The following is a 27,509-nucleotide window of genomic DNA, read 5'->3' as shown; positions in this document are numbered from 1 at the left end:
GGAGTCCAAAAAGACTTGGATTGGCTGGGGAACTTCCTGAATGGTACAACCCTGTGCCTGCAGCACTATAAACACAGGAATGAGGCAGAAAGAAAGAAACTCTGGGGCTTCTTGACTGCTTCCTGGGAGAAACACCAACAACAGCAGGTGGCCTGGAGACCTTGGAAGGGGAGAACCTGCACCCTACCTTCTCTCCTGACCGGTCCTCCAGAGGAATCAACCTGTCTGGGCATCTCCCATGACAATGTGGACTCCCTTCTTCCTAAGCAGCCTGTTCTTTGTCCTGGGGATAGTGGCACAACCGTAAGTGCCATTTAAAAATCTGGTGACTGATAGCTGTGATACTGAGGAAGGGGCCAGGGTAGCAGGGAGAGAGTGTGGGACCCTGCCAGTCATCTCTTGGAAAAAGTAGACATGGGGAATGCCACAAGCCTTGTTTTGAACATGAAATCCTCCTGAAAATAGGAATGTTTCTCACAGGTATTACTACAGTACAAGAGATAGATGAGGACCAACAGTGGGAACAAGAAGAATGAAAGACTGCAGTCTGAGGCAGGCTGAAGGGAAAGGTGAAAAGGGCTGCAGGGCTAGAAATGATTAAGGAGGAATCAGTCTGCTGCCAAGGCAGTGGAGAAGCAGTCTCAAAGAAAGAAAGGCAAACTCTTTTCTATTGAAGGGCTGGACAGTGTGTTTTCCATGTGTATTGGCAACACCTTAAAATTATTTCCTTTGTAAAAGCAGAGATGGCCTCTACCGCATATGCTTCTATGTACTCCTGTAGCATCCTCCAGAACTATGTACACACCAGTGTAATCTGAGGCCACCTGAAAGCATTTCTCTTGTGTTTATCTGACATTAGCTATATACCTTCCATCACCCCTGTGAGAAGCCCAGTCTCTCATTTTAACCTATCCCTTTGGCTCCAGCAGAGCAGCATATCCTGCCCCCGGAGGGGTGTTAAACCTTCCTTCTGCTTCCTTAGACCACAGAGTGGGTGAGACTGTTCCCAGGATGTGATGTCTTGTTTCCCCACTGCAGGAGGTACCTGATCATCGTTCCAGCTGCACTGCCCTACCCCTCTTCCCAGAGAGTGTGTTTGGACCTCCGTGGGGTGGAGAAGCCTATTCGTGTGGCCCTAACTCTTGTGCTTCCATCTGGCAACCTCAGCCTGTACCGCAAGGTTGTCCGGAACAACTGGATCTTTGAGTGCTCCAAATTTCAGGTCAGGATCATTCTTAGCATGGACCTCCAGCTGGCACCTCCCAGCACACTCTTTTGGCTTGTGACTCCTCTCACCAGAGAAATAGAGAATGAGGATAAAACAGGAGGAGAGAGGGAATGGAAAGGAGGTAATGCAAAGTCAGGAAATTTTTAGTGTGAGCCTGATGTACTTGTTTCCTGCCTTTGTCTGTCATCATGTTACCTCTCCTGCTGATTATCTCACAGTCCACCTTAATGGTACACCAAGGGAAGGCTGCTTGGTGAGGCAGCAAAGGACTGAGGAGGATGGTGTTGCTTTGAAACGCACAGCTGTGAAGCTCATTCTTCCCTGTGAGAAGGAAGCACTTTCACAGGGTGTAGTTTGTGAATCATGATGAAGAAATAGGTAGACCTTTCATCTCAGACAACCTTCTGTCACGTTTGCTTCCCTTCAAGCTTCTCCTTAAGGGCTGGAAAATGTCCTGGAGGATTAGGAAAGACACAGGAGGTTGTGCGCACTTCAGCACAAATCTTTCCAATCTTAAAGCTCATGAACCTTATTTTCTTGGTTTGGACTGGTAACTGTGAGTGGATTTCAGCCTCCATGACCCCCACACTCTAGGAAACATATTTCTCTTCAACATAGACCTTCATCCTTTGGTTAAAGCCTTCTCCATCTTGCTTCATGCAGGTTTTAACAGTGGTCCTGTGAAGGGGCAGGCAATTTCTTTGCAGGAACAGGGTCCCTTTTCCTTTTGTCCAAGATCTGGCAAGTGCAAAGGCATTGTCACTTGTGCTTCCATGGCACATCCCTCAGCCACTGAGGGGACACCCTGTGCTGGCTTTCAGAGTAAGGTGGAGAAGAGGCTGATCTCAGAGTGCAGCAGGAGCAAGAAGAGCATTGCTCTGCTGTCTTGTCCTCTCCTACTGCCTGCTAACCTGATGGGTCCTCTTTTGTGTCTTAGGTCCCTCAACCTGCAGGCAACCAGGAAGTTGGCACTGTCCACCTCCGCATCTCCAATGGCCACTACTTCAGTGTAAATGAAGAGAAGAAAGTCCTGATCCACAGGGCTGGCACAGGCACCTTCATTCAGTTGGATAAACCTGTCTATAACCCAGGACAGACAGGTAAGCACTGCATGGAGCACCCTGGCAGTTCTCCTGCCTTGATCTGCCTGGACTTTTTTCCCGGTTTCCTATGAGTGAACAGCTGAGTGCTTTGTGCCATGCAGCCTCTATGTGGGTGCAGGAGGTAGCTATCTGATGCTTTCTGGAGTGATTTATCCATGTACCATGTTTCAGGGGAGGGAAGGGACTGGAAGGGTTGGTTTCATGCACTCCAGGAGCAGAGCTGGCTTGGAAGAGAGAGCAGACCTAAATGAGGTCTTCTCAGCCAGGTCGAGGTAGAACTGGTCAGCTTACACTGCAGCTGAGGTAACTCTGAGTGTAGCCTATGGGAAAGACCCTAAACTGTGAGGCTGGCGGCTGTGCTGCTGCTATGTGTTTGGGGGGAAAAGTTGGTGAGTAGGGCTGCACAAGGCGGAGGGGAGGGGAGGGGAGAGGAGGGTGGTGTGTGTAGGATGGGCTGCAGGACAGACATGGGGCTGCCAGCAGTGCTGTGTGGGGAGCTGTGTGGATTTCACAGTGAGGTAGGTGCAGGGTAAGTCTGTCCCTGAATGCACTCTGTGCCTCTAATGTGCTCTGCTTGATTTTTTTTCTTCAGTGAAATTCCGGATCGTGACGTTGACTGAAGACTTTGCTCCTGTCAGCAGCAAGGTAAAGGCATCTAAGTGGAGGCAATGAAGTCTCCAGGCTCCCTCTGTCACGTCTGGCTCCCCTCACACTGCCATGCCACGGAGGTTGAGAAAGTCCCCATGTCTGCAGCACCCAGGGCAGCCAAATCCAACCCTCTACTAAACAAAATGAGCACAGCGGTGTCTGTTTGCTGATTACTGTGTCATCTCCTGCTGTCTGGCAGCAGGGTTGACTTTGCTGATGGAATTTGGGGTGGGGGGGTGTCAGCACTCCCTGCTAGCTGAGTAAGTATAGGGCAGCCCCCAAGCCCCTCAAAAAACACCCCAAGAAATAGGCAGAGCTTCTGGGGACATCAGTGGGCTGTTGGCCACAGGCACAATTACTCAACAAGCTGTATAAAGACTTGGCCAGACCTGAAGCTCTCCTCCTGTAGCTCTGGAAGGCTCAGTGCTTTGTGGAGTTTCTTGCATCTAAGGGTGGCAGGAGAGTATGAAGAAAGCTGTGACACATCTGCAGAATTTTAAGAAAAAATAATTGATATAGGGAAGGATACGCATGAAGTGATGATAAAAAAAAAGAGAGAGACAATAGTATAACTAAATTATATTCACTTTGCTGTTGGCAGCAGCTTTTTTCCCTCATGTCAGGTCAGCTGCCAGAGACTTGCATATGTGCTACCCAGGAAACTGCAAAACTGGCATCTTTCTACAGTGAGCAATTATACCTGCAGCCAGCAGCTATAGCTATTTCACACTCCTCTGTCCTCTAGCAACTTAAGGAGAGCCAACAGGAATTCATGCCATGACAGATAAATACCGAAGGGCACACGTGAGCAGAGAGTTGGATTAAACCCCTCTAGACTGCAGTAAATGGAGAGATCCTTCCAGCTTCTTTATTGGTGTCTCCATCTCCTCTTTTTTTGGGCTATTGGTGAGGGCCTAGGTTGTCCTTTCTCCTCTCAACAAGGAAGTCATATCTCCTATATTAGTTAGATAATAGAGTAAACAATACATTTGCTTCCATGCCTACAATTGGTTCATGAAGCTATTTTGCCATCAATGTTTGATGTCTCTGTGTGTATATTAGCATTATAACTATTAATAATGCTGTGATGAAAATGCCTCAAATCACAAGTCATTCATCACTACTGCCTCCTGGCTGATAGCTGCAGTGAGATAAGAACAGAGAATTAATAGGCCTAGAAGGGCTGAAGTATGTCTTTTTATGTCCCTCCCTGTTACTATCAGCTTTAGTCAGCAGTGTTTCATGTCTCCACTTGTGCTTTTACTCCTAGGCCAGGCTGTTCACAGGAAAATGTGGGGTGTATTCTTTCTATAGGTGATGGAGTTTTGCTGATTCTTGGGATTTACATTAAAAACCCAATGCCTCTCAATACTTATGAATTTGGGATGATTGTTTTTCTGAGTCTGTCTTCTTTTTATAGTAAAATCAGTCTTTCATGGTTGTAGAGTGTCTATCAAAGTGCATTTTAAAAATTGAGGATTCAAAAAGCAAATCCAAAGAATACCACAGATTTTTATGTTGTGTGTTTTCCTGACTACTTCAAAGCCATTCTTCTGGTTTCAGTGAGATCAAGCTCCTTCTATTGTAATATTTGGGAGAGGTGATGTCACTGTGCATGGGCTAGGTGGGTAAGAAAAGTTTAGATGCTGGTTGCTCTGTCATGCCGGATTCTGACATTGCTGTCTGTTTCCTCTGCAGTACTCCATGGTGGAAGTCCAGGTGGGTGTTTCCAACTCTTCATGTGTAATGGGGAAAGCTACTTCAGTCTGGATAAGTACCTAGGCCACTGTCTTACTGAGTCAAGTTACTTTTCCTAGGGTCTGTGTATACACATGCATGTACATACTCTGTCCACATGCTTCTTGTGCTTTGATGATCCAAATGGTTCAGCTTCCATCTATTTCTACATTCAGGAAGGTCAGCCAGGCTTTAGTCAGCAACTCTTACTGTTCATCTTTAGATAAGACTGGAAAGGTTAAATGTCAAGAGCTTTCATACTTTTTTGATGACCCCTTTTTTGAGGGTCACTCTACTCTGTAGAGTGACCCTGCTCTGAGAGCTCCAGCACTCAGGTCACTTCACTACCATATGGAGAAAAAGCAGCAGGAACTTGTGAAAGGCTCAAAATGCCTTTGAATCCAGTAGTCTCTAAATGGAGAATAGCAAGTGTTGCTGATGACTGCACCTTCTTTCCTTTCTCTGGACTGCAGGACCCAAATCAAAACCGCATTGGCCAATGGCTGGATGTGAGACCAAAGCAGGGCATTGCAGATCTCTCTTTCCAGTTAGCTGATGAGCTCTCTCTGGGGACTTACACCATCAGTGTTGCGAACCCAAAAGCGTCCACTACTTTCAAGGTGGAGGAACATGGTAAGATGGAGTACGGAGAACAAAGGAGGGGATGGAAAAAGTTGCTTGTTTCTGTCTGTACAGTAATATATAGCCAAACATTCTAAATTAAGGTTCATTGCCTGAGAGCTAACATTAAACACAAATCTACACAGAATAGGCAATATCAGAAATGAACACAAGGGAGATTGTGATGGAGATTTCTGGAGAAGGCATCTGCTGGCAACTAGGCTGGCACAGAGTGAGAATACACTGAAGACCTCTGCTAGACTGTTAAAATATTGAGGGGAAAAGTGTATTGTGTCTTTAGTTTTCCTGTTTTCAATTAGTCTTTGCTTTTACCTCATGAACATGACCCATCATGGGACTCCAGCCTCACATAAACACACTCTTTCCGTTTGTGATATCATATTCTGTTGCCTTTGGTAGAGTAACTCTGTGGGTTTTGTTCCAGTGTTGCAAAAGTTTGATGTTTTCTTCGAGGGACCAGCTCAGATTTATGCTTCAGATAAAACTTTCCACCTGCGTGTCTGTGGCAGGTAAGGAGGATATTTAGAAAGAGCTCATAAAAACTGTCCCTCCTTCCATGTCTCCTACCTCTTGATTCCATCAAGGAGAAGTAGCTCAAAGAGGGCCAAGAACAGTTGTTCCTTTTGGAGAATCCCAAATAGTGCAAGAGACAGATTGAAGGGCACTCCCTTGGGGAACAGGTACACAAGCCACACTTGAGAGAGACCAGTCATCTACAGGGAGGCTTTTTCTAGGCAAGTTATACCTTGCTGTATAAGCTCTGTGTGTGTCCAGCCTTGAAAGACCTTATGTGGAGAAAAAAGTGTATCTGGTATGGGAGCAATCAGCTGAGGTAAAGAAGCAGGAACTGATGTTTACTTAAAAGTTATGCTATTCCTTCTCACCTGCATGCTGCTGAACTTAATATCTTCATAGAAGCAGCCAGGGAGTTTCTTTAGTTATGTAGTCATCAGAAAAACTGACCAGATGAGGATGTGAAGGAAGGCATGACCTCAGGCAGAGTAAGCACAAAAGTGGAAGGAGAATTATCTGGAAAGCACTTTGGAGACTGATAAATTAGGTGAGCTGATTTGTATTTGGGACTAGGTTTTCTGGAGACTTTTGATGTCTGTTTGCTGCTTCTCTAACATAATTTATAATTACTTGGAATGTTTAAAATTAAACCATATGAAGCACTAGTAGTATACAGTACAGCACTCTGCATCCCCAGGACTGGCCAGAGATGTCCTCCTGCTGATGATACTGTTGAGATCATTGCTCTGAAGAGAAAGCCAGAGAGGAGTCAAAGCAGGGAAAGGCAGCAAGGCAGGCAGGGGGAATGTCTGCACTGACAAGGGCACATTTCTGATGTGCTTTGCCAAAAAACAGCAGAGCAGGTCTGATGATGGAAACTGGAGGCCAGACCATGAGACAAGCCCATAGTGAGGCAGTTCTGAGGTCTCTCTGTAGCTCCGTTACTGCCGTATAATGGTTTTGTGCTCTGCAGGAATGCAGGTTTTCTGTTGCTTTCACACCTGAACTCATATCTCTACTGTGTGGTGCCCTGTGCTGCATGAACACATCAGCTCAGCTCAGCTCTCTGAGTCTGCCTGCAGCTCCCCAGCATGCAGAAGTGAGAGACCTTCAGACAGCGTGGGTCCTTTCCTCTCTATGCTTTATTTCTGCCTCCACTGGATGCAGAACTGTGCTATTGCACTTCCCAAGTACACAGTGTGCTATCTTTCCACTTATACCAGCCAGCATACCAGCTGCATAAAGGACTTTCATCAGTAAGGCCACCTGTGTGGAGGGAGCAAGGTGCTCAGCAGCAAAGCACGCAGTGCCTCTGGGCAGCAGCTCCTCTGGTGTCCTCTCTGCAGGTACAGCTATGGGAAAGCAGTGCAAGGGACCATGAGGGTGATTTTGTGCCAGAAGGCAAGGAGGCGTCTCCAAAATGCCAGCAAGGATATCTGTAGGGAATACAGTGGCCCGGTGAGTAAAATCCTGGAAGATAGATGGGTAGTGAGGGAGCACTGCAGGCCTATGCATCAAGGTCTGAGTGAACAGAATGAACTGCTGTGTAGGGAAAGTTTGTCAGCCTCTGTAATGTATATGCAGACTAATAAATTATTGTTTTTATTCAATTAATGCACTTGTTGCTGCCCAGACCAACTGAGAAGCCTTCACACCTGGAAGTTATTCTTTATGACTATGCTTAATAAGGCTAGGGACTAGAAAAGAGGAATTTCACATAAAGATTTAGAGTTCTGTTCTTTTCTGTAAAGAAGTATAACTTGTCATAAATTGATGCAGTGTAAGAATGACAATGAATACAGCTTTCAAGAGTGCAAAATTACTGCGTTAAGGTGAACCTAACCTGAAACTGCAGGACTCTAACATATGGTGGAGACACGGTTAATTCCATAGCCAAATCACATGGTGGATTTATACCATATTTTCTCTTTCCATATATTTATATATTGAATCTGTTTATATTTTCCTTGTTACATCTTTCTATTCCTAACAAAGCATTTCATTGCTGAGCTCTTTCCTTGCACACATAAGGTTGAAAACATTTCATCCTTTATGACATGTCTTTTTGACTTGTTACAGTATCTGTAATCTTCCAGCTCTGGAAATTATTTGTTACTTTGAATTTTCATTAGTTTCTGCAGTTCTTCTAGCTAGATCTATCAAAATGTTCTGTGATCCAGTTAATGCAGTATTTAGTTTTCTACTAAAGCCGGAAAGTTGCCACCATCGTAACTTTGATGAAAATGTGATGCCTGCTTTGTTTCTATAATATGAATTACACATATTTATGCATAGAAAATAGAAAATACAGAATTTAAAATATGAGCTGTATCAATCTATATATGAGCCTGCATTTTTACTTGTAGCAGTCAGCAGTTATGACAGAATGGCTGATACCTTGCGCTTCTGACTCCTTCTCCCCATACTCAAATAATATCTGCCACTTCCTATTGCAGACTGCAAGCAAGGGGTGCTTCACCTCTTCTGTGAGCACCTCTGTCTTCAACCTGGCTCCCAGTGAGGAAGATGGCAAGCTCTATGCAGAAGCCTCTCTCCTGGAGATGGGCACAGGTACCCAGGGACTCAGCAGAGGTGGTGCAAGGGAAAGAGGGACAGTTCCTGGGTCTGTGAGGGCACACATCCCCCTCTTCTCCACCTGGTGCTGTGACCATCACAGGACACAGAAAGCAGTCCTGCTTGAGGAACTTGCTGTGTTCACAAGGAGATACTTAGCAGGTGGATGAGGTGTGCCTGGGAGTGTGTTCCATGAGGCCACAAAGCAGCCTGAAGACATTTCAGCTTAAGCAGGAGCTGCCACAGGGAACAGCATTCAAACCTTGACGGGTGCTGGTGTTGGGAAGGAAGTTTGAAATACTCTGCTTAGAGAGGATAGGAATAACAAATACTGATCCTGCTTCCCTTGCACTCTGCATTCTGACAGGGGTGCAGATCAACACCTCCAGCCAAATCCTCATTTCCAGGACTGCTGCAAAGGCAGTGTTTGAGACACCAAATGCATATTACATCCCTGGAGTGCCCTACAGAGGGAAGGTGATTTTTTTCCATTGCTTTTCCCTCCCCTTTATTTTCCAAAGAATTCAGTGTCTAGTTAATTTTTGCTGATCCAAACCATTTTCTCTTCCTCAGACAGAATACTTTACCTTGCAGTGTGTCACATTACTTGACAATGTGGCTTCAGTTTCTGCATTTCAGATTCTCTTATGTGTTTACACCTGCAGCCTCTGCTGAGAGTGATGAGTGACATCTCAGCAGGGATGCTGGGATGCAAGGATGTCTCAGCTTTTGGCTAGGAGATGACCTCCTTTTGCTCTAGTCACACTATGGAGCAGACAGGTTTTAATCACTTGCAGCTTAGCTTTAGAGATGAAGCAATTTTATAGGTCTCCTGTCTTTCTGGGGCCACACTGAAGTTAAGGCCACCTACACAAGGCTCTATGTTTGTCAGAGGGAGGAAGGTTTTCGGTATGACACTGAGAGAAATATCTGATTTTGGCCTCACACCATTGTTGCCAGATTAAGCTTCAGGATCACTATGGAAATGGTATGAAAAACAGAAAAGTTTATCTCGTGATAAAGTTCATGAGGCGCCACCTTATCAAAACATACATCACAGATGGCAGTGGAATAGCATCCTTCAACCTGGACACAACTGCCTGGAACAGCTCATCAGTCTCTTTGGAGGTAAATTCCACCTCTGCATGAAGGAAAGTGAAAATCCTTGATCTCTGCTGATCCTCCCCACTACTGCCCTGCAGCCCCCCTGCCAGCTCAGGCCTGGGCTCTGCACAAAACTCTGCCTGTGCAAGAGCCAGCAGGAAGGCACCCAGCAATAGCCTTTCCCAAAGCAAACTGATGGCATTCTAGCAAAGCATGGAAGCATTAAACTCTTAATTTCTGTGTGTCTCTGGTCCCCCTCTCAGGGAAGGTTCACACTGGAGGAGCTCATGCATATGCCTCGAAAAACTGACTTCAGTTACACAAATGCTTACCATCACCTGCAACCCTTCCATGTCACAACAAAAAGCTTCCTGGACATAGATCCACTCAAAGGAACACTGCCATGTGGACTGAGGCAGAATGTCCAGGTGACCTTCGTGGTCAGTCGGGATGACCTGGGAGAAGACACCAGCCGTATAGGTTTTGCATATTATGTGAGTAAGTGCAGCAGAGAACCTGGGGTAAAAGGCAGTGCTGATGGGACCAGACCCCAGTGAAATGTGAGGGTGTAATTTACATCATCCCCAGGGGGAAGAGCTTGTTCTAGGGGGACTGGGTGAACACTACAGCCAGTAAACTCAGCCTGGTTACAGTGTGATCCTGGTATTAGGGCCTCAGTCACTTCCATGGGTGGGTGGAAGCTTCTGTCTTCGCAGCACATTGCCCCCTTAGCCTCTCTGAAGGCTGCAGAGGGTAGAGTCTTGTGCAGGGACTGCTGTCAAACCCCTCTCCCTTTAAACTGTATGGAGGATCACTTTTTCATTCTGATTATCAAACAGCTATTTAGTGGAATGACTTTTGGTCCACTCTGGAGATTTGCTCGCTAAAGGAGAAATACCTTAGCTGTCTTTCGCTTACCTCCAGTGAACCCACTACCCATCCACAGTCCTAACTAGACAAACCAGAATTTCATGTGTTCAGGCTCCTCCTCCTGTGCTGTGATGGAGCTGGACCTGAGACATAGTGTTGGACTGGACTCACAGTATGTTTCTGAAGTTTCAAGAAGTTTCTTGCACCCATGTGCAAGATGCACATGGGTGAATGTGACTGTGCTCTGGTGGCAAACAGCAGTTTGTTCATCCTGTGTCCCTCTTCCTGCAGGTCACTGGGAGGACTGGAATTGTTGTCAGGGGCCAGAAGACTGTCCAGGTTGGGAAGCTGCACAGTAAGTCTGCAGCAGATGTAAAATGGAAATAGTTGTGCCTGATGGGTTTCTAGGTTGGACAGTGTTGCCAGTTTCCCTCAAGTTCCCTGAATCCATTCTAAGCTCTGGGCAGTCAGCAAACAGGACAGAAAGAGGCTAAGGAAGCAATTGTGTCAACTGGAAGAGGCTGAAAAGATAAAATGAGGGAAACAATAGAAAGAGAGGCTGGGTGGACCTGTGGGGAGATGGAGCACATGGCATCAAAGAACAGAAGGAGGGCACAAACTGAGCAGCAGCAGGAATTGGTTTGACATTGTGGGATTATACAGCAGAAAAAAAAAGTGAGGGCAGAAGGAATTCTTGGTGGGTCTGTGATGAAAACACTTTGCTTTTCCTTCCTCAGTGTTGAAGGGCTCCTTCTCCATCCCTTTGACCTTCACTGCTGACTTCACCCCATCACCCTCCTTAGTAGTGTATGCCATCTTCCCCAGAGGTGGGGTAGCAGCTGACAGCATCCATTTTGATGTTGCTTTGTGCTTTGAAAACCAGGTGAGATTCATTCCTGTGGCTGGGGGAGATCTGACAAACAGGCATCAGCAGGCTTGAGGGAGGGAGACCCTCAGATCCCTCAAAGAGAGAACTGGGGAGAAGACAGTAAGGGAATGTCTGCAGCACAGTGCCAAGGGACAAGATGAGATGCATATGTGTAACCTAGGATTTGTTGTAAATAACAAAGGATCTTAAAAGCTAGACTAAAGAGGTATAAATTGGATTATGTGGGTGTTAGGATATTAGGGTAGAAAAAAAAGGTGTTAGGATAACAAACAAGGAGGTATCTTAATAATAAAATATGCAGATAATCAACCATCTGTATAACTGTTACACAAAGCTAATTGTTGGAGCACTCGGCAATTACTTATCAGAAGGTTTTATGCTAGTTCTAGAACAATTATTAAAATAATACCTCTGGCAATATGATAATACAATTACTGTAGTTTTTGTAAGGATCCTAGAGTCTTAAAGTCAGGAATTCATATACAGATTTGACACTTCTTACCCCCCCAGTGGCTGTGCTGGGAATCCCTTTCCCTCCTTGCCAGTGGCAATGGCTTGAGCAGGTGTCCCTGATGAAGGGAGAAGGTCCATCATACCTTCTAGGGAAAGTATACAGGATTCTCATGGATCAAAAGATGGGACTAGCCTTTTATAGAATAAAATGATTGGCTGCTGTCATTTAATTACTTAGCCAAACCTCCAACATCTTCTGTTGGAGAACAAAAGGGAAACAAAGGAAAAGCTAAGAAAGCCTTTTCCCCCATTATACAAATTCTTATGTTTATCTGCCTATTCTTGTTTAGTCTTTGGCCTAGTTGAAGCCAGGCTGGGGTCCATGTTTTTCAACATAGCAGAGCAGCTGGCAACTTGGCCTTCTATTAGTACTTCCAAGGCTGTTACCAGTTCAGAGTTTGCTACGCCCTTGGTTTTCCATGGAGATTCTCCAACTCTGGGCTAAGGGCAGTGGATGTGAGACAAAGAGTGTGAGACTGAGAGGCAAAGAACAATTGAATGACAAAGGGAAACTGAGGTAGGCTCACTGAGGCAGAGAGTCCTTCTACAAACAGGAAATCTTTGGCAGTGAATTCTGTTCATAGCAGTGGCCAAGCTGGGAATACTGCAGCTGGTCTCCTGATTTCTGTCCGTGCTGACAGTCTGTCAGCCTCTGCATCCCTCTTTCTCTCTTTTTCATCTTTCTTCCTGGTGTGTTGCTCTAGGTCAAGGTAGGATTCCCAGCTAAAGAAGCCCACACAGGATCAACAGTGCAGCTCCAATTGCAGGCAGCCCCTGGCTCCCTGTGTGCAGTACAGGCAGTGGATGAAAACATGTTCACTGGGAGGCTGCAGAGTGAGCTGACAAGCCAAATGGTGAGTGTCTGTGAAATGAGGCAAAAAAACAGGAGTGACATAAGCCAGGGGAGGCAGCAAAGCTAATGGATGAGGAAGTCTTTCTGTGGAGGAGAAATTGAGATCTGCTGAGGGAGATGGGGATGAACAGATATATATGCTAGGAGAGGGTGGAGTGAAGCATCTGAAGGTATCTGCTCCCTCCTGATTCTTCTCTGCCTGGGAGTTTCCCTAGGTCTATGGTTTGTTTCCTGCTGCTTACCGACATGGATACCCTGCCCAAGTAGAAGAACACTTAGATCACTGTGTTCAGCCCCAGTCCACCTCCACTCTGCTACGGGGGAAGCCACGGCAGTCCTTTCAGCCTGACATCTTTAACCTCTTCCGGGTAACCACGTCATGACTTTTCCCAGAGCTGTTGAAATGATGAGTATCTGAAATATCTTTTTCCCCAAGCAGTCTGAGGAAGCCTTGCCTTCTCCAGACAAACCTTCCTGTCTGCCCTGACCTAGCTATGCTACCTCAAGAGATGTACAATCCCATGATATGTATGAACACCTTTGTTCCCCTCCACAGGTGCAGAAAGCAAGATGATGAGATACTGGATGAGCAAAACCCAGTTTTGGGGGTTTGGGAATGAGGTCTTGGGCTGAGTACTGTTTGTCTACAGTATTAGAGAAAAGACAAGGAGTGATCCCAACTATTAGACCACAGATCATTGACATGGCTTAGTTGCTAGCCTGTTCTCTGGTGCTGTTTTATGCTGTTCCCATGCAGATCTCAGGGTGTCTTTAAGGAAGATCTCCTCTAAAATGAACTAGTCTTATGCAGCATGGGCACAAGGCAGCCAGTGCCATTTAGCCTTGGACCTGGGGATCAGACCCTGTCCTCTTTTGTTTAGCAACAGAGACATGTTCTGGGATGCTCTTTCACAGTATAGAGACATCTTCTGTGTTTATGGACATGCCCATGTCACATCCCCAGGGGCTGAATAGGGGGCGTGCTCCCCGTTCACACCTCTGTACAACTTCAGAGGGCAGATTTCATCCAGCATTTCCTCCAGAGTGCCTCGAGGGCTCTGACAGGGACACTGACACCTCTCGTCTGTGCCATTGCCACTGGAAATGCATTGAGAGAAGCAAGAAATTCCAGTGTCCCCCCAAAGAGAGACAGTGATTTAGTAACCTGCTACGAAAGAAGGGATTGGGGAGGCTGTGCCATGCCTTCCTCAGCACCATCTCTTCTTGGCCCAGTGCTGTTCTGAGCTCCTGGACACTGGGCTGTCCTGTCTCTGATGGTTTTCAGAGTAATTTTAAAGAGCAGTAGCCACTCCTCCCCACTCACAAATGCTTTTCTGCCTCCCCTGCTCTCCTTCTTTCCCTAACAGAACATGGGACTGAAAATCTTCTCAAACCTTGTGATCAAGAGGCCTTCTCAGTGCTTTCATCGGGCAGATAGGAAGCCAACTGTGGGTGAGCTGCATTTTCAGCCTACCTGGGATATGAGGGCACCCAAGCAGAAGAGCCCTCTGATCTCTGAGGTTTGCTGTGGATATTGGCCCTCTGAGGAGTAATGGGTGGTGCTGCCACAACCTAGCTACACAGTCCAACAGTACCTGCAGGAATGATCCAGTCCTTATAAAAAGGGCTCTGAAGAATGTCACTACCCAGGTGTTCCCTGACATTAAAACATGGCATTCCCTTTCCTTTCATGACAAACCCAGTCATGGGCCAGGATCTGTTTCCCAGTGACTACTCTGCAGGCTGTACTAAAATCTGGATTCTGTCCCCAGCTGTGCTTGCAGGGAGAATCACTTCTTTTCTCTCTGTTAGTCTGCACTAGATGATCATACTAAGCTGGCTCAAAGTCCTCCTGATATTTAAACCATTGATTGCAGAGAGCTGTGAGTTTTCTGCAGACAAACAAACAGTGTTGTTATTCATAGAATTACAGAAGTGTGGTTAAAATGGCTCTCTGAAAGTCCCTGGTCTTTAGCACCAACTCTGAGTCAAGTCAGCAAGTGGACTTTGTTTTAACTAAGCCTTGGAAAACTTGCAACTAGCTCACTGCAAGCTGGTTCTCCTGTTACCATACTATTTTCACTTCCTATATATTCCCTCCCCACCGAATCAGCCCACTCCCTTGTGTTTCCCTCTGCCAGACTCTTCCCACTCCTCTTTTACTTCTTGCTTTGCTTCTTGCCTCGCTTCTTGCCTCATTGCTAGGCTGTCTATAATTGGTAGGGTTCACCTCTCCCACTCTTGTGGAACTCATTCTTTCTTTCAGGGTGGCCTTCTACAGAAGACCAAAGTATCACTAAGAAGAAAACCCAATTTACAGCCCATGGAAGACTTAACCACTATTTCCCTGAAACTTGGATCTGGAATTTGTTCTCTGTTGGGTAGGTGATGCCAGACTTTACAAATGGACAGAGGGATGATCCCTTTGTTATTGAGTCTTGACTGACTTGCACTTGTGCAGAAGTCCAGCCATAGATGTAGTGAGAGATTTGTATGTGAATTTTGAATTTTGTGGCTCTTCCCTGCATTTGTAGTTCATCAAGCTGAACTGAAGTCTACACGGGTTTAGAGAGGAGCAATATACTTCAAGGGTAAACCACTAACTTTGGTCTTGCTTCACACAATGGTCTACACCGTGTTAACTTCTCAGTTTGGTGAGTGCACCAGCTAAAATTGCAGCCCTTGTTGCCACAGTACTTAGATTGATGAATCAGCAGTCAGGAGGATATGGTCATGCTGCATTCCAGAGCATCATGCTGTTGACTGAATGTACAGAGCTGGAATGCCCAGGCACCATTTTGCTCAGGAGGAGGGAATAAATCTGTTACTGATAGCGCTTCAGCAGGGTTTATGGCTTTAGGGAATAAATTGCTGAGAGCTGTCTTGCAGTGAACCAGTGGAGCAGAAGTCAGTGGTAATATAGCAGAGGCTGATTTGAGAACAACGACCTCACATCTCCTCCACCCAAGCCCATGAGCCCTCATCATTGCAGCAGGGTAGGATGAAGTTTGTGACATGCTGAGCCACTTGGATCCTCACAAGTCTCTGGGACCAGATGGGATCCACCCCAGGGTGATGAGGGAACTGGCAGAGGAGCTCGACAAAATGCTCTCCATCATTTACCAACAGCCCTGGATCACTGGGGAGGTCCCAGATGATTGGAAGCTGGAGAATGTCACAGCAATCCACAAAAAGGGATGAAAGGAAACTCCAGGCCTGTCAGCCTGACCTCAGTGCCCGGCAGGGTTATGGAACACATCATTATGGGGCAATCACACAGCTCCTACAGGATGGACAAGGGATCAAACACAGCCAGCACGGGGTTAGGAAGGGCAGGTCCTGTCTGACCAACCTGATCTCCTTTTATGCTCAGGTGACCTGCCTGGGGGATGAGGGGAAGGCTGTGGATGGAGTCTGCCTGGACTTCAGCAAAGCCTTTGTTGACACCATCTCCCACAGCATTCTCCTGGAAAAGCTGTCAGCCCAGGGCTCAGACAGGAGCACTCTGTGCTGGGTTAGGAACTGCTGGAGGCCCCCAGAGAGTGGTGCTGAATGGGGCTGATCCAATTGGCAGCTGCTCACCAGCGGTGTCCCCCAGGGATCAGTGCTGGGCCCAGTTCTGTTTAATATCTTCATTGGTGATTTAGATGAGGGGATTGAGTCCATCATCAGCAAATTCACAGACGACACCAAGCTGAGGGGGGAGTGTGGATCAGCTGGAAGGCAGGAGGGCTCTGCAGAGGGACCTGGACAGACTGGAGAGTTGGGCTGATTCCGATGGGATGAGGTTCAACACGGCCAAGTGCCGGGTCCTGCACTTTGGCCACAACAACCCCATGGGGAGCTCCAGGCTGGACACAGAGTGGCTGAGAGCAGCCAGACAGAAAGGGACCTGGGAGTCTGGATTGCCAGGAAGCTGAACATGAGCCAGCAGTGTGCCTAGGTGGCCAAGAAGGCTAATGGCATCCTGGCCTGTATCAGGAACAGTGTGGCCAGCAGGTCCAGGGAAGGGATTCTGCCCCTGTACTCAGCCCTGGTGAGGCCACAGCTTGAGTCCTGTGTCCAGTTCTGGGCCCCTCAGTTCAGGAAGGAGATTGAGGTCCCAGAGCAGTTCTAAAGAGCAAGGAGGCTGTGAAGGGATCCAGCACAAGTCCTGTGAGGAAGGGCTGAGGGAGCTGGGGGTGTTCAGTCTGGAGAAGAGGAGGCTCAGGGGAGACCTCATCACTCTCTACAACTACCTGAAAGGAGGGTGTAACTAGGGGGGCGGGTCAGTCTCTTCTCCCAGGCAGCCATCAGTAAGACAAGAAGGCATGGTCCCAAGTTGTGCCAGGGGAGGTTTAGGTTGGATATTAGGAAGAAATTCTTTACAGAGAGGGTGATCAGGTATTGGAATGGGCTGCCCAGGGAGGTGGTGGATTCTGTGTCCCTGGACTGGATGTGGCACTCATCATGGTCTGGTAACCACAGTGGTATTGGATTAAGGGTTGGACTTGATGATCTCAGAGGTCCTTTTGAACCTGAATGATTCTGTGAATTTCTTCATGCAAGTGCTCTCTTCCTCTCAGCACCAATGGCAGCAGGACTGTTTTGGTCACAGCACCTGCTGTTGCCGGAGAGTGGAAAGTCAAGATGTTCTGCTTTTCTGGGAGGGGATTTGGCCTTGCCCCAGCCATAAGCCTCAGAACGGTTCAGCCCTTCTTTGTGGATGTGATGCTGCCATATTCTGTCATCAGAGGAGAGACCTTCATGCTGAAAGCTACTGTCTTCAACTACCTGCAGCAGTGCATACAGGTGTGTGCTTTTTTCACAAGCAACACTGTGTGGGACAGACCTTCCATGCCCTCCAGTTTTAGAGCATGTTGTGCCAAGCCACCTCTCCTGAGCTGTCCTGTCATTCTCCTCCATCTGCCATTCCCTTAGATCCATGTGTCCCTGGCTAAATCCTCAGATTTCCAGGTGGAGTCGTGCCGCACCTGCAGGGACAAGGAGTGTCTGTGTGCAGAGGAGTCCAGGACCTTCACATGGAATGTGACAGCAGCCCATCTGGGTAAGGCAACAAAAATGAGAGTGGTGATGGGGAACCCTAAAACAGGAGAGGGACTGGGAGGTCCAGAGCACCTGGCAGAGCCTGGCCCCCTCTGGACCCTGAAACTTGTTCTAAGTGGTTCAAGCATGTGATCCATCATGTCTGCTTTCCTTCTCTCTTAGGCTTATCGGAGAGGGAGAGAATGGAATGGGTGGCATGGAGAACCCTTGAAGAGAGTGGGTGGGGAAACCTTGTATTACTGGAGCTGTGCTTCACAAGCAATGGGAAGGGAGCACTGGGGTCCAAGGGGCTGCTGGACTTTCTGTTGTTGAAGTCATATGTAGTGCAATGAAGTTACTGTTGTTGAGGTATTACTTAATTCTCTCTCAAGCTGAGGGTGTCTGAACAAGCCATGAGTGCTGACTGGCTCACCTTTACCAGCCAAACTGCTGAGGATACGCAGATCAGCCACCTGAAGCATCTCAGACCACTATCGGTTAAAGCAAATTTACTGTATATTCACAGGTATAAGAAACAGGCTTTGTTCAATTTATTTGCTAGGGACTCTGAATGTCACAGTGAGGACAGAGGTACTGGACACAATGTCACGGTGTGGGAGCAGGAAGCCCTTGCCAACTACCACGAGGCAGAGGCATATGCTGGTCAAGCAAGTGCTGGTCCGGGTCAGTATGAGAGCAGGCTCGCTTGCCTCTCTGAGAATCCCTGCCTCTGGGGGAAGGAAGGCTGAACTGGATTAAATGGTTTTCTCTCCTCATTTTTGTCCAGCATTAGCATACCAATGCTGTGGTTAAGTTTGCTTTGTTTTTCTCAGGATCTAGCCAAACCTGTTCCCCTGCTGCAGCAGTCTTTCTTGAGCTGCATTCATACACCACGTCTGTGTCTCTCCGTGTACCTTTCCCTGCTCAATCATCCATCTTGCATGAGCTTTTGTATATGCCCACTGACCATAGTGCCCCATGGCCCAGGTTTGCTCTTGCTCTCTTGAGCAATGAAGTAGGCAGCTTCAGTGCAGACCTGCCAAAGATGAGAAGGATGGAGTCCCTGACAGTGTGGGGACTAACCACTGAATTCAGACATGAATTTGCTCTGAAATTTTGCTGCTTTTGAGGAATTTTGTATGTAATCTTGTTTCTCCCATCCCATGTCTATGTTCTTGCCCTGGCAGCCAGAAGGTGTCTTAGTGGAGAAGTCTTACAGCTCCTTTCTGTGCCAAAGAGGAGGTATGTGGAATGTGAATGGGTATTGTAGCCTGAAATAACTAGACCTGAGTGTAGGACTAAACTGCGGGGTGTCTGATGAAAGAATGATTTCAAATGATTTTTCATATAGGAAATTTCACGTCCTATTAGACAGGAAAGAACAAGAAATATTACTTCCACATCTGCTGTCCTACTGAGTTTGCCTCTCAGTATAGGTGTCAAAATCCTGCTCTGTAGTCTTCTTCCCAAACTGCAATCCCCAGGCATTCCTGGGGCTTGATGGTGAGAGTTCCAGTGAGAGCACCAACTCCCCCACCCTGTCCCTGCAGCACTGCAGGTCTTTCCAGGATGTCCCCTTGTCAAGTGATGACCAATTGTGATCCTTGTGAAACTTATGGAGTGTAGTGAATTGACTTGTGAGGTGAGCTTGGCTAGCAGCTCTCACCTCTCTTTTAAGTCAAAAAGTTTCTTGGCAATGGAGCTTGGTGTGATGAGTGGAACAGACTTTCGGGATCAGTATGTCTGAGTGGGATGCAGGCAGCATACTTACAGTCTTGCCCTTCTGGTTAGCTGCGTTTGGCCTGATTTTTCATACTGCATCTTTATCCTGTCATTATCAGGAAACAAGGCTGAAGAACATGTGTCCCTTCGCCTCCCTGACAATGTAGTGAAGGGATCTGCCAGGGCTTCCATTTCCATCTCAGGTAAGTGTCTTGTGGACTCACTGACTACTGTTACAGATAAGCAAAGATTAACTTGGTGCTGGTATCAGGGGATCCATTTGACATGAAACTTCTCAAAAGAGAATATGATGTGTTTCTATGCTCTGCAAGCTTTGCCAACACTAGGCTTTCAGATTTCTGGATTAATACTTAGGCTTTCATGTGAAAAGTAAGCTGCAGAGGAGAATAATCCTTGTTTTTTCTAGCTAAAACTTTGGAGCAGAGAATCTAGGCCACTCTTTTTACTGGAGCTTCAAGACCTTAGCTAGTTCTGTAGGTACAATCAGCAAAGCTCGTAGCCATATTGACTCCCTGTTGAGTTTTGTTGCTACAACAAAAGCTCTTGGTGAGAAGCAATCCTCAGCATTACTAAGCTGCAAAAAGAAAACTTTTGAGAGGCTACTGGGACCAGACATGCCAACGATTCAATACAGTTTTAAGTGCTGGGCTCATTTGCCCGCAAGCCAGGCCTGGCATAAATAGTCATGTCTATTAAGCAACAGGCCCAGAAGGGAGGAAGCCAAATACAAGGCTTTTATGCCTCCCTGGAGGACATATGGACACCTTCACACCATCTGACTAACACCCCTTCTGGCTTACTGACATTTTGAAGCTTGATATACAGCCAGGTAGAGCAGGCCTGGCTAAAGACCAGAAACATCTCAACCTTTCCCTAAGTGTTTTTATATTTGTCTGTATGAAGCACAGTGAGCAACTGCAGCTGTGCTTATAGGCTTTTACAAGTAGTACTTGTTATGGCTGGAGCCCTTCAGGCTGCAAAAGCTGATGAGGGAGAGTTCCCCAGGGTGACACTGTGGTAAACCTGCATTATGGTGCCAGACTGGGAAGAACAAAAACACCACTCCCCATCCTGCACTCTGTTGTTTATTCCTCTTTCCTTCTCTCTCCAGTGTTTTGCCCCTCAAATCACACACTTGCTTTGCTTCTTACATCCTTGTGTAGGTGACCTCATGGGGATGGCACTGCAGAACTTGGACCACTTGGTGCAGATGCCCCATGGCTGTGGGGAGCAGAACATGGTGCTGTTTGCCCCCGTTGTCTATGTGCTGCAGTACCTGGAGAAGACGAGGCAGCTGACCCCTGAGATCAAGGAGAGGGCAGTAGGGTTCCTGCACAATGGCAAGTACAACAGAACCACCTTGCTCATCTGCCTTTACCTGTGTCCAACCTACCAATAGTTCTTGTCCTTGCACTCACTCTGTCAATGTTGGCCCTTCTTTGTTACCGTGCTGTATTAATCACTGTTCTAATCTCCTCAGGGTACCAGATGCAGCTTCTTTATAGGCACAGAGATGGGTCCTACAGTGTCTTTGGGCAGCAGGATGGGGAAGGGAACACTTGGTAAGCACTGCAAATAGTCCTCACTTCTGATTTTTCCTATCTGGACCAGAGCCTGGAAAAAATGATGTGTACTCCTTCTTTTGGACGGATACCCCAGGAACTCTCTGGCAGGGAGACAGTCTGAGGGACTTGAGCCATATGAAAAAGCAGTGGGACAGGGCAACAGAGTTTCTAAGAAAGTGGAACATTGAAGATGTGTCCCAAAGGACGGGAGGTCCTTTTTTTATCTCTATGGCCTTGCTGTTGCCCCACAGAAAACACCAGGTACTGTTAGTAGTGTCCCAATAGCCAAGAGGAGTACATGCTGACTAGAAGTAGATCAGGAAGAGCAATAAAAAATTTACTTCCACAGGGAGGATGTTGCTTGGGTGAGTTTGAAAGAGCTGCAGTGGCCAAGCTTGACCCTGGGGTGCATGGGCTGGGAGAAATGGAGAAAGGAAGGGAGGAAGAAAAGGGGGAATTCAATACTGTAGGTATTTGGGGGAGATGAAGTGCAATGGATAAAAGTAGAAAGGCTAAGAGGTTTTTCACTGTGAAACAACCGGGTAAAGCAGGAGTATATGAACAGTGTATTTGTGGAGCAAGGCTGAGGGAGAGGAGCCATTTGGGGCCTGTGGACCATTTGCACTTTTAGCTTGCTTTTCTATGTAAGAATACTCTTTTTTGGGACCCCACTATGTCATTATTAACTTCAGGGACAACTACCAAGTGGTCTTTGACTTTCTGCTTCTTTTGTGTTTCTCTTTCTCTCACAACTCATCCTCTTCCTAGGCTGACAGCTTTTGTAGTCAAGAGTCTTGGCCAAGCCAGAAAATATATCTTTGTAGATGACAAGAATGTCCAGGAAGCCCTACGCTGGATAGAGAAAAACCAGCTCCCCAATGGCTGCTTTGCCACCAAAGGGAGCCTCTTTCACTCCTCCCTAAAGGTAAATGAGGGCCAAGCCAGGCAGTACAGCTGGGAATGACTGAACAAACATGATAGCAAGAGATTCTGGAATCCCAAAGGATCATGAAAAGTCACTCCTGACCCCCAGGCAACTATCCTTAAGCTTCTCCTTCTGGGGAGTCACTGCCTGCACCCTCCAAACACCAGTTAGAGAGTGAAAGGTGCATTCCCTTCACAGAGTGGCGTGGATGATGACATCTCCCTGGGGGCATATGTTGCTGCAGCACTTCTGGAGCTGGGTCAGCCGCTGAAGGTGAGCACCTTCCTCTCCTCTACTCTCCCACACCTGAGTGCCACTGTATGTCAGCTTGTAATGCTGGCATTCTCCAGGCCAGGAACAGGGAGGGTGCTGCTGGGAAGAAGCCAATGTTTGGCCAGACTGTGAAGTCATTCCTGCCCAGGGAAGTAGTGGATTCTCCGTCCCTGGAGATATTTAAAAAGAGACTGGATGTGGCACTCAGTGCCATGGTCTAGCAACCGCAGCGGTGGTTCAAGGGTTGGACTCAATGATCTCTGAGGTCCCTTCCAACCCAGCCAATTCTATGATTCTATGAAAAGAGACAGTGCTTTAAAACAGACATGGTGGAATAGTGTTTAGTGGCTATGGCTCTCAGTGCACACTGGGGGCTGTACTGCCTGTTTTCTCAAGGAGGTGTGTAATTTAATAAGTTTCTATGAAGCTACATCAGGAAGACACAGTCTGGCTCCCTGTAATCAAACCACAGAACCATAGAATGGTTTCAATTGAAAGGGACATTAAAGATAATTTGGTTCCAACCCCCCCTGCCATGGGCAGGGACACCTCACACCAGATCAGGTTGCTCACAGCCCCATCCAACCTGGCTTTGAACATATCCAGGGAGGGGGCAGCCACAGCTTCTCTGGGCAACCTGTTCCAGTGTCTCAACACCTCCACAGTGAAGAACTTCTTCCTAATGTCTAACCTAAATCTACTCTCTTCCAGTTGAAACCCATTCCCTCCCAGCCTGTTGCTACATGCCCTTGTAAAATGTTTTGATATATCATATCTCCTGTCACCTCTGAGAATTTTGTAGTACCACAGTACCTCAGAAATTCTGTAATGAGCTCCTCTGCCCCCTGTTTTGCCCCTGTCAGTTTGCCATGTGTCTCTTCTCCCAACACAGGGCAAGCTGATGCAGACTACCCTCCGCTGCCTGCAGAAGGCAGTTCACAATGTCACCAACATCTACACAGAAGCTGTGCTGGCCTATGCCTTTGCCCTGGCTGGGGACTATGAGACAACCCAGGAGCTACTGTACAAACTAGAGGAACAGGCCATCAAATCAGGTGCTGACTGATGTTTGGGGTAATGCTTATGGTTTACCTGCTGGGATCTGAAGTAATACATGTCTGGACAGAGGGGTTACAAATGACATACGTATTTGTACATAGTCCTTGTGTTTGAAAGAGTTTCCTCAGCCTGGAGGATTTTGAGTCTTTGTAAGGGAGGAGATAGGAATCTGTAGGCTAAGACTGGATGAAGTCATGGAAAATCAACTGAAGAAAGAAATCCTGTCCTGATTACAGGGAATGAGCTCAAGGAACCCTTAATGCACTCTGGGTTTTGTTTCCTGTGAAACCCCAATTCTGCCTTCTCCAGATAGCCAGCATGCTCCTTTTCCTTCTTCAGGAGGACAAATCCACTGGAGCCCCAAGCCAAGCTCTCCAGCTTCCATGGACTTCTGGCCTGATACACAGTCAGTGGACATAGAGCTGACAGCCTATGTGCTCCTGGCATACCTCTCTAAGCCACGGGTGCACGCGGGTGACATGACAACTGCAGCTGGTATCGTGGCGTGGTTGATCCGGCAGCAGAATGCCTATGGAGGCTTTGCCTCCACCCAGGTAACAAGTAGCTCCCTGTGGAGTGATAGACTTTTGCACCTGAGGTTGGCAGGGTGAGTCCTCTCGAGGTCTTGTTGCTCCAAGTTACCTTCACTAGAGCTGATACTTTCAGATGGGTGACTGTCTCTCCCTCTCCAGGACACGGTTGTTGCCTTGCAAGCCTTGGCAAAATATGCAGCAAGGATATTCAGCACCTCAGGCCAGGCACTTGTGAGAGTGAAGTCCCAGAGGGGCTTTGGGAAGACTTTTCAAATCAATCGCCAGAAGAGGCTGCTGGTGCAGCAGGCAGCACTGACAGAGGCTCCAGGGCAGTTCCTGGTGCAAGTCCATGGCAGCAGTTGTGTCTTTGCTCAGGTGAGGTGGTGAGACAACCATGGGAGAAAGGAGAGGTGGAGGACTCTGTTTCTGTTCCCTGTCTGAGATCATGTCTGTCCTGCCTTTTCCCCTCCTGGCCCTCACCCTGTAGATGGTGCTGAGGTACCACAAGCCTTCCCCACGAGATGCTGTAACCTTCACTCTCCGTGTCAACACAGAGCTGAACAACTGTAGCCAGGCAAATGCGCGTGCCCTCACCATCCACATCCTTACCAGGTGACCCCAAGGGGTTTTCCCTCCTCCAGCAAGACCCACTGTGGCTGGGGACAGCCTCAGGGCTGCAATGGAGGGACCCGACACTTGGGGCAGACAGGACAGAGGGTGAATTTGGTAGGTGGAAGGGGTGGGGAAGGAAGGTGCTGGCTACCTCCTGTGAGAAGGAACAGTGGCTGCTATATCCCCCATTGCAAATGGGCTGCCTGGCTCAGGATTGTCCAAACAGGGTATGGAGATGCTGGGAAAGGGAGCTAGGAGGGCATGGTTCTCAGACCCACTGACTTTCTTTTTCTTCAGCTACATTGGGAGCAGAGTCACATCCAACATGGTGATCATGGAGGTTTCCCTGCTGTCTGGGTTTGTGCTGGCTCCTAGAGCCAGAATGCTGGTAAGGGCTTTGGAATGAAAAAAAATAATGATGTGGCTGTCATGAATGGGTTCACCTGCTTGCTCCCGTAGGGAACTGTTCAGTTCAGGCCATGAGGTAACTAAATTAATAGGGGCTCTGTTCTGTTTTAATTGAACCAAAATCTCTCATTTGGCTACAGGAGATCAGAGATGGCACTTACACTATTCCGCCCTGGGCTAGGAAAAAACTATGCTGCTGTGTTAAACACCAGGATTTGTTTGCCAGAAATTCTAAGACAAGGTTTCTTAGAGAGACTATAATTTTAGTGATTTTTTTCCCCCCAGTTAAGCTATAAAATGGAAAGATGAATTATTTGCACAGCCCCTGGGCATGTGTGTAAGAGCTGTTGAGCAGTCATGGAGATGAGGTAACAAGAATCTTTACTGGTACCTGCACCTGTTTGCTGACCAACACATCAGTCCTATGTACCACCCACACAGCCTTTTGTCCCCAGAGTGAGAGATTCCTGTAACTGAGGAGAGAGCATAGTTCATTCCCAAGATGCTCACAAGAGATGGCCAGGAGGGACTGCTAAAGATATAACCACTAAAACTCTTATGTATGAGTAAAAAAACAGTTCACATAGAGTCCAGCTCCACACAATTCCTTCAATACCTCAGTGGGTTCCTCAGGTCAGGAAGTGCTCACAAATTAAAGAAGGTGCTCACACATTTAATTGTATTATTGTTTCCTCTCCCAGCTGGAGCACCTAACCATCGTTAAGAAAATAGAAGTGAAAGCTGATGTGGTATACATTTATCTGGAGAAGGTAGGTGGGAGGCAATAAAAGCATTTGGTTTGGCACAGCAAGTGGCCAGAGGATGAGGAGCTGTGTGAGAAGCCCAAGGCTGAACTAGGCATGGAGAAAGAGCAGTGGTAGATATGTGGGCACAGGAAGCTTGACAATTTTTTTTGTCATTGTGTCAGAATTTGCTATTCCTCACACATACTCCATTTATACAATCCAGAATCTATAATGAATTAGAGGCATTTAGTGCAGGAGAATACTCAAGCTAGAAAACAGGAAGATGCAGTGACTTCTTTGTCCCCTTCCTTTCTAATTTCTTTTTACCTCTACAAGCTCAATGATGAATCTCAGGCTTTCATTCTGCAACTGGAACAACTAATTCAGGTAAAGAACCTGAAACCAGCCAGCATCAAAGTCTACGATTACTACCAGCCAGGTGGGTTGCAGATTCCCTCCTGCTCTGGGACTGGAACCTGGGTTCCTAGTTCTCTGGCTATGAAGAGATGTTGTGTTCTCTTCTCTGTTTGCACACGTCTGTGTAATTGACTTCTTCTTTTCCTTTTGCAGAGGAGCAAGCCTTGGCTGACTACAGTGCTGACTGTAGTTGAGGTAGGCACTAAGTTCCTGTGTGTCACAAATGATGGCATCAGGAAAGTAGGGCTCTAGGGTAGGAGAGAGGGAATGTAAGCAATCAAAAATGGGAAGGACGATGGTAATTAATAAGGAGCATATATCTAATGAGAAAGAGGAATGGGCAGTTGCTTGTGTCTTGGTGTGTGGAGCTAGGACAGGGGCTCTTTTGCAGCTAGGGAGGCAGCTGCAAAGGGTCTGGTGGAAGTTGAAGACAGGCACAACAGAATCTTGAAATGGTACATGCTGTATCCTGACACTATCCCACAGAGAAAATGCTGCCTAGGCACCTGCCTAGAGAGCCACCCCTACTACTAGCCAAGACAAGGCATCTTCCACAACTCAGTGACTGCCATGGAGGGATGGATCATGCTTTCTGTTTGTCTTATCTTCTGTTTCCACAATCACACATGGTCCCTCAGAAAGGGGTGGAGGAGATCCCATATTCATGATAAAGGAGAGGAACTGCCACACTGTGACTCCTGACTTTGGCCAATATTTCAGGTTAGGCTCTGAATGGAAGGAAGTTTCCCAGCTGGGAAATAACCCACATTAAAGTTGAGCCCATGTGGTCCTGTCCCTGAGTGGATGGACTGAGGGATGACATCAGTCCAGCAGTTGTGAGGGCTTGGGTTGGGGTGTCACATACCTGGTACTCATCTGGGAAGAATTAAATTAAGCTTGGCCCCTTCCCCTTGCTGCCATTGTGCCAGTTGTTGATGAACGACAGGCTTAGCTGATGATGACACCATTTCTACCACTGCAAATGTACAAAGCTTCTCGCTTCTCTATTGCTCCCTCCTCCTGCTTCCCATGTTTCCTCCTAATACTTCCCACAGTGGAATTTAGGCAGCTTTGGAGCACAAGATGCAACAGAACATGCTGTAATATCTGTATCTCCTGTGCCCTTCCTAAGCTCCTGTTCCACCAGCTTTTCCTTGAAGCAGTCCCCAGATAGTAATGCAGTGCCTTGAGACTCTAGTCCTTCACCCCACTTCAGCAATACAGCGTTGCCAATGTCTCCTGAAAAAGGTCTCTAAATGCAGCTGTTGGCCAAAGGAACTGCTGAACATACCCTAAGCCCTCCCTTGCCTTCAGCTCAAGCTTATGTGATGATCCTCTCCCCCGGGTACCAGCTCTGCCCTATGACATACTCTATCTCCTCCTGTGCAAGTCTGCTACTGGAGGGGCAGAGTTTTGCATTGAACATGTGCAAAACAGAGGTGAAGAACTTATTTTTCCCAGGTGCTATTAAATGTGATTTTCCTGTTTTGGGAGAGAAACAGTAAAAGTGAATAATCACTCAATCAGAC

The 27,509-nt window shown here is 47.2% G+C and overlaps 1 protein-coding gene across 1 annotated transcript; it reads left to right on the top strand.

Moving 5' to 3' along the window:
• The first annotated feature begins 244 nt into the window (after positions 1-244).
• LOC103536960 (alpha-2-macroglobulin-like protein 1) lies at positions 245-26,174 on the top strand. The gene is given in 34 exon segments (XM_030465178.1): positions 245-303; positions 1,039-1,222; positions 2,166-2,328; positions 2,924-2,976; positions 4,678-4,698; positions 5,190-5,349; positions 5,783-5,867; positions 7,218-7,329; positions 8,328-8,442; positions 8,813-8,922; positions 9,406-9,573; positions 10,711-10,810; positions 11,157-11,302; positions 12,526-12,675; positions 12,890-13,042; positions 14,042-14,126; positions 14,941-15,055; positions 17,240-17,465; positions 17,595-17,721; positions 18,262-18,383; positions 18,887-18,941; positions 19,541-19,624; positions 20,606-20,782; positions 20,923-21,004; positions 21,776-21,932; positions 22,131-22,205; positions 23,098-23,260; positions 23,604-23,818; positions 23,957-24,172; positions 24,285-24,409; positions 24,707-24,797; positions 25,519-25,587; positions 25,900-26,002; positions 26,134-26,174. Coding segments are annotated over 34 exon segments (4,107 nt in total).
• Positions 26,175-27,509: the final 1,335 nt, after the last annotated feature.

The sequence above is a fragment of the Calypte anna genome, chromosome 1 (genome assembly GCF_003957555.1).
Source record: "Calypte anna isolate BGI_N300 chromosome 1, bCalAnn1_v1.p, whole genome shotgun sequence".
NCBI lineage: Eukaryota > Metazoa > Chordata > Aves > Apodiformes > Trochilidae > Calypte > Calypte anna.
Note: the sequence above shows the minus strand (reverse complement) of the source record. Positions and strands in the feature narration are given on the sequence as shown.